The 6,000-nt window shown below is 45.1% G+C and overlaps 1 protein-coding gene across 25 annotated transcripts in view; it reads right to left on the bottom strand.

Moving 5' to 3' along the window:
* Positions 1-6,000, bottom strand: part of TNS1 (tensin 1) — a 331,981-nt gene that overhangs the window by 201,072 nt on the left and 124,909 nt on the right. For 20 of the 25 annotated variants that reach the window (XM_083487986.1, XM_083488019.1, XM_083488029.1 and 17 more), the window contains exon 3: positions 669-706. In XM_083487986.1, coding sequence (XP_083344112.1) covers positions 669-706 — 38 coding nt within the window. Of the gene's footprint in view, positions 1-668; positions 707-833; positions 1,196-6,000 lie in introns of those variants that run through there. The other 5 variants (XM_083488025.1, XM_083488003.1, XM_083488023.1 and 2 more) reach the window with 5 other exon arrangements.

The raw sequence follows: 6,000 nt of genomic DNA, 5'->3' as shown, positions 1-6,000 counted from the left end.
GAGAGATTCTTTTGTAGCTCAACTCAACTGCCCCAGGCATCCTTGACTGCTTCAAAGGGCATACGACCTCCTAAAGTGAGTTAGCAAGGACAGAATAATACTCAGGTGGTTGCATTTATTTTATAGCCTTGCCCGTGGATGAGGAAAGATCGTTCACCTTGAGAGCTTTAGCAAACCTTTCCTGCTAATATAGCAGCCTCCTCTGGGGAAAGGAAAAAAGGAGGGGAAGAAAGAAAGGGGGAAAAATGAGGCAGACCGCCATAACGCTGGCCCGGGAAGAATTTTTTCAAAAGACTTATTGCAAAAAGAAACATTAAACATTGCAGATCAAGGTAGGTGCCCTCCTCTCCTTGCAAGCAATTCGGGGCAGAGGTGCTCCCCGAGAGTTTGCAATAAGAACTTCCAGACCTGGTGGGAACCTGGCAAATTTCACCTTGAGGAACAATCACAGCATTTTCTTTTACAAAAAAGATAAACAAAGTACAGAAGCAGGAGGGCGAGAGAAAGAGAAAGAGAAAGAAGGAGAGGGGAAAGGAGAGCAACAGAAGTTCCCTGTTCCTCATCCAAATGACTTTTCAAAGAAGATTCACATCAGACAGAAGGAAAAGGTAGCACAAACCGCAATGTTGTTGTAAGACAATGAGAGTAGGAACAAGGCTCTCTCTTACCTTGGCTTCACATTTCTTGTGACAGGAGAGCTTGCAACCTGTACGGGAAACAGAAAAGGAGCGGGGAGGGGAGGGGAGGGGTGGAAGAAGAGAGAAATGAAAAACAAGAAATCTTACGTTTCAAACCGAAACATTCAAGAAACTGGGGAAGAAAAGGGGCCTCACCCAGGGAAAAAAACGGAAGCAAGGCAAGAAAGAACAGATGAGCAAATCCCCCCCTCCAAAAAAAAAAAAAAAGAGGGAGGGGAAATCACAAAAAAAAAACTCCACCCAACCCTAGACTGTGCTACAAAAGGAGCCGCTTCCAGGCTTTCTGAACAACTCCTGCGAGAAGGGGGAGAAAGGCTACACACCACACGCAGGAGGGAGGGAAGGCAGAGGGAGGGGGGAAGTAACCCTCTCCGCACGCTGGCACCTAGCCAAAGATAGCCCAGGCTGCACAGGTACGCGCCAGCCTGCTCCGACAGCTCCAGTCCTGGGGATAATACTAAGCACATTGTTTGGGAGCTGCCTGCCAGCCCACTGCGCTGTCAGAGGCTGCCCTGAGGCTGTGCATTTTTTTCCTATTTCCACCCCTCCTTTCGTGACTAAACTTCACACACACACACACACACACACACACACCCCACACACAAATGGGCCGAGCCCTCCCTCTTTTGGGGAGTCATGTTTCTAAGTCGTTAACTCCAGCAAGAATGTTGAAAATGTACAGGCTATGCTCCCCTCCTTAGGAGGCAGCATCACTTTACGGTTGTATGGATTTGGAACAGGACCAGGAAAAGAAAAGAAGGGGGGGATTGTTCCTCCCTCCTCCCACTGTCCCAAAAAAAAACCAGCTTAGGAAACAAAAGGATGAGCGTTCTTGGCCTAATTTTCTCATCTCACCTTGCTTTGCTTTGTTCAAATGCTTGTTGCAAAAGCTCACTGGACAGCAAGGCAGCAAAGTCATTATTTTATTATATCGGCTGTTCAGGCTGGGGAAAGTCCTTACAATCCATTTCCTCCTAAGAGCCCATTTTGTTCCCATTTTGCAGAAGAAGAACTGAGGACATTGAAGTAGGATTGCCTCAGGCCAACCACTAAAGTCCTAGTCTGCTCAACTAACCAATAAGACAAGCCAATTCACAAGGAACTATGTTTTAAAATGTTACATTTGAAAGTACAGTGGTACCTCAGGTTACATATGCTTCAGGTTACATACGCTTCAGGTTACAGACTCCGCTAACCCAGAAATACCTTGGGTTAAGAACTTTGCTTCAGGATGAGAACAGAAATCGTGCTCTGGTGGTGCAGCAGCAGCAGGAGGCCCCATTAGCTAAAATGGTGCTAAAATGGTGCTTCAGGTTAAGAACAGTTTCATGTTAAGAACGGACCTCCAGAACGAATTAAGTACTTAACCCGAGGTACCACTGTACCATGATTCAGCAAAGGGCCTCTCATCCCACTCTACTTTTGAACTGTGGCTTCTTTGGCATCCGCATCTAATGTGGAGCTCACTGCCCTCTGCAGCCAACCCCAGCATTCTCCACTCAGGTAAGACCAGCAACAAGTGAAGGAGCAAGATATGGGCTCATTCATGCTGTTACTTAATATGGATAGCAAGCTTCCTGTGCCTCCATTCATTCTCTGCTGTCCATATGACATTCTCCCTCAAAATCACTGCTTCCAACACTTCCCCCTCCCACAATCCAGATTTCCTCATACCTTCGCCTTTTCAGAATGTCCCTGGTGTAAGAAAATCTAGATTGACAGAGGGGAAAGTGTGGGAAGGCAGTGATTTGGAGGACAACATAAAATGGACAATGGACACTTAATGGAGCTATGGAAAGCTTACTATCCACATTGAATACAAGTGTGAAGAAGCCCCTTGTTCCAAAGACTGCTCTAGCTGGCATCATAATAACAAGCTCTTCCCAATCAACTCATATCATAAAATGAGCAGAAAGGTGAGTACTTTATTATGCCTCCTATCCCTTCTAATAAGAGCTGTGGTTGAGAGTTGAAGCTGAACACATTTTAATTAGAAATCTGCCACCACTGCTTAGCTGTGCAGACATGGGCAGGCTTTGCAGCCAGGTAAGCCAGGTAAGGATTCAAACCACTACCATCTCTGGTCCAAGTCCAGCTTTCTATCTCCTACAAAAGGTGTGGGCAACCTGGTGCCCTCCAGATGTTGCTGGACCTCAGCACCCATTATCCCAAACCCCTGGATACAGACCGCTGTCTTATACTGATTCGGCCCATTGGGTCCATTGAGTTCAGTAGCGTCTGCTCTGACTGGCAGCAGCTTTCCAGGATTTCAGGCAGAAGTATCCCACCTAAAGATGTGGGGAAATGAACCTGGGACCTTCTGCATGTTAGGCAAACAGTCTATCACTGAGTTGCATCCCTTCCACATGGGCTCGATGGAAACAGGAGTTCAAAAGTATATTGAGAGCCATCATCATCCCCCAGCCCAGCCCTACAAAACACCAGCTCATCTTAGCCAAAAGCCTAGGAGAATGTAATCACAAACTGTTCACCTAGATGATAAAGGTAAAGGGACCCCTGACCGTTAGGTCCAGTCACGGACGACTCTGGGGTTGCTCATCTCGCTTTACAGGCCGAGGGAGCCGGTGTTTGTCTGCAGACAGTTTTTCCGGGTCATGTGGCCAGCATGACTAAGCCACTTCTGGTAAACCAGAGCAGCGCATGGGAACGCCATTTACCTTCCCGCCAGAGCGGTACTTATTTATCTACTTGCACTTTGACGTGCTTTCAAACTGCTAGGTGGGCAGGAGCAGGGACCGAGCAATGGGAGCTCATCCCATGGCACCGACCTTCTGATTGGCAAGCCCTAGGCTCTGTGTGATCAAAATCCTCACAAGCTTGAGGATGAAGTGAAGGGGGGGACTGGGGGGGGGGAGATTATTTTTTTCATGCTTAAACTGCCTTGAGGCTTTAAAAAATATTTTATGTTAAAAAAGAAAAGCCCGAGATAGAGCAAAGCCAGATGCATTGCTTTTGCTCCTCTCTAAGGTTTTGAAGTTGTGTGAGCACAGAGCAGTTACAGAAAGCACTGCAAGGAGGCTGTGTGCATTTCAAAGCACCTTCTATAAAACATTCCATGTGGGACGGGGAGCATGGTGCACTCCTGAACAATAAATGCATACATGGAATGTCATGGGAATGCCTTAATTCCACAATCACATGCTCTCTCTGCCTCCCTAACCCACCACATTGGTAGAGCTCTTGAGCTCCTGATAAAAATCACTTCCCAGTGCCATCCAATTTTGTCTGGGAAAGAACGCTCCCAACCCAACTTGCAAGGCCAACTTAGTACCATGCATGGAGGTGCATTAGCCCCTACATAGAAATGCTCTGTGTATGCTCCTATGTCACAAGGACAAACAGAAAAGGCACAGAATGTGATACTGAGTGCAGGCTTCAGAGTGCTTTAAAGAAATCCCAGATTTCATTTTACATTACTGCTCTTAGAAATCTGTGGCCAATGCCTACTGGAATGGTGGCTGAATAAGATTTCTAGGGGGTGGGAATGAAACATCAGAACCTTCAATAATTGCTTCTTCCTCCTCATGATTAACAAAATCAAATTCTGCAAAAAAAGGGGAGAGCCTGAAAATTATGCAAAATAAAGAGAAGTAATGCACGCTTGTACTACTTGGGGTTTGTTCACACTGGAGTTCACCATCTGTGTGCAGCTCTTTGCATTCCCATGTAAATGCCCCAGTAATTTCAGGTTTACCCAATATGGGTAAATTGCAGGAAATCAGATTTGTTCAAACTGCTCCATTTGGGGTTGCAGGTTATTTGTTTTGGTGCTTTGGGGTGGGTGAATCAATTGTCACTTTCTGCTGCTCCCCTTTTCATGTCCACTACTTCTTCAATGCTTTCACTTCATAACTGGTATGCTCCTGAATAGAGGTTCTTTTTCCCCCCCTCAATCCCTCAGATTTGCACAAAAACAGAAAACTGCACAAGCAAACCACATTAAAAAAATTCTGTACCAGATATCCTGAGCAGCAATCTGAAAAGTCGGTGCTGACAATGTACAATTGCTTTCATTTCTTTTTTTCAACAGAAAGGCGTGAAAGGAGCATAGCCATATATCAGATTTGCACAAAAACCAAATGCTTCACAAGCAAATCTACAAGTGCCTGGCTGTGTGTTTTTGCACAATTCTTGGGCAGGGAAATACTAAAAGGAATGCCTATGGCAAGAAGGACTGAAGCTGTTCCTCCTATACAAATTCAAATACATGCAGTTGTGGTCTATTCTGGTCTAAACTGAATGGAGGGAAAGTGGATAAACAGCTAAAAATGCCCAAAGGTGGACAAGCCTAACCATAAATTATTTAGGTTGTAGAATTCAGTATTTCTTGGCACACAATCTGAATTGTCTGGGTGCATAATTTATTTTATTCCATACTGAACATATACGGTGCTGTCCAAGTGATAAACTTAGTGGAGGCAAATAACAGCTTGCTTTCACACCAGCCCTTTTTCTTTCAAATTTGAATCATTCATTCATTGATATTACAAAGAATTGAAACAACATCACTGCCAAACTGTTGCAATCCAATACTTCTCCTGTTGTTCTTCTATCCTTCTTTGGTTCATAGCACTTTTTTAAAAAATGCAGTACATTTCCTATCCATCAGGAAGTGGCAAAGCTTTATTACAGCAGCTAAGAGGAGCTATTGTGGGTGGAGATGTACCAACATTTCCTGGTTGCACTGCCTTCCATGAGTGCCAGGCTACTCTTTTATTTTATTTATTTATTTGCTAAATCTGTGTCCCAGCTTTCTGCCAAATGGTGCCCAAAGCAGCTATGGGTCCTGCAGTGTGGTTCCTCCCACCATTGCTTTAAAAGGCAAATGCTGAAATTAAAATAATTTTTAAAAATTCCTTTGACGCATTCCGTCACACTTTTTAATATAACGTTTTCTTTTCCTATCAGTGCACAACAGCACAAGCATGTTTAATATAAAGAGGAGGAGGAGGAAGTGAAGAAAAAGAAGGAAGAGAGGCAGCCAGCCAACCGTTGCCGCCACTGGGGAAGAATAACTGCATTGCCAGAACTGGACTCCTTACCCCAGTTGAGATCAAGCACTGGAGAGACCGTCCAAACTTGCCACTGTCAAAACAACAGAGGGCAAAGGAACCCCAAGGCAAGCAGAGAAGACAGGGAATGGAACACACAAAGAGAGAGAGAGGGCTCACCCACACTTGTCCCATGTTTTCTTCTGCTTGTTCCTGCTTTCTAGACATGGGTCCAAAGGGTTTTTCTTTCATCCTGCCGCTTTCCCCAGGAAAACCCACTGTTTACTTCT

This window comes from Podarcis liolepis (genome assembly GCF_965112155.1).
Source record: "Podarcis liolepis genome assembly, chromosome: 1".
Classification (NCBI taxonomy): Eukaryota; Metazoa; Chordata; class Lepidosauria; order Squamata; family Lacertidae; genus Podarcis; species Podarcis liolepis.
The sequence above is the reverse complement of the archived record's forward strand: the minus strand, read 5'-3'. Positions and strand labels throughout refer to the sequence as shown.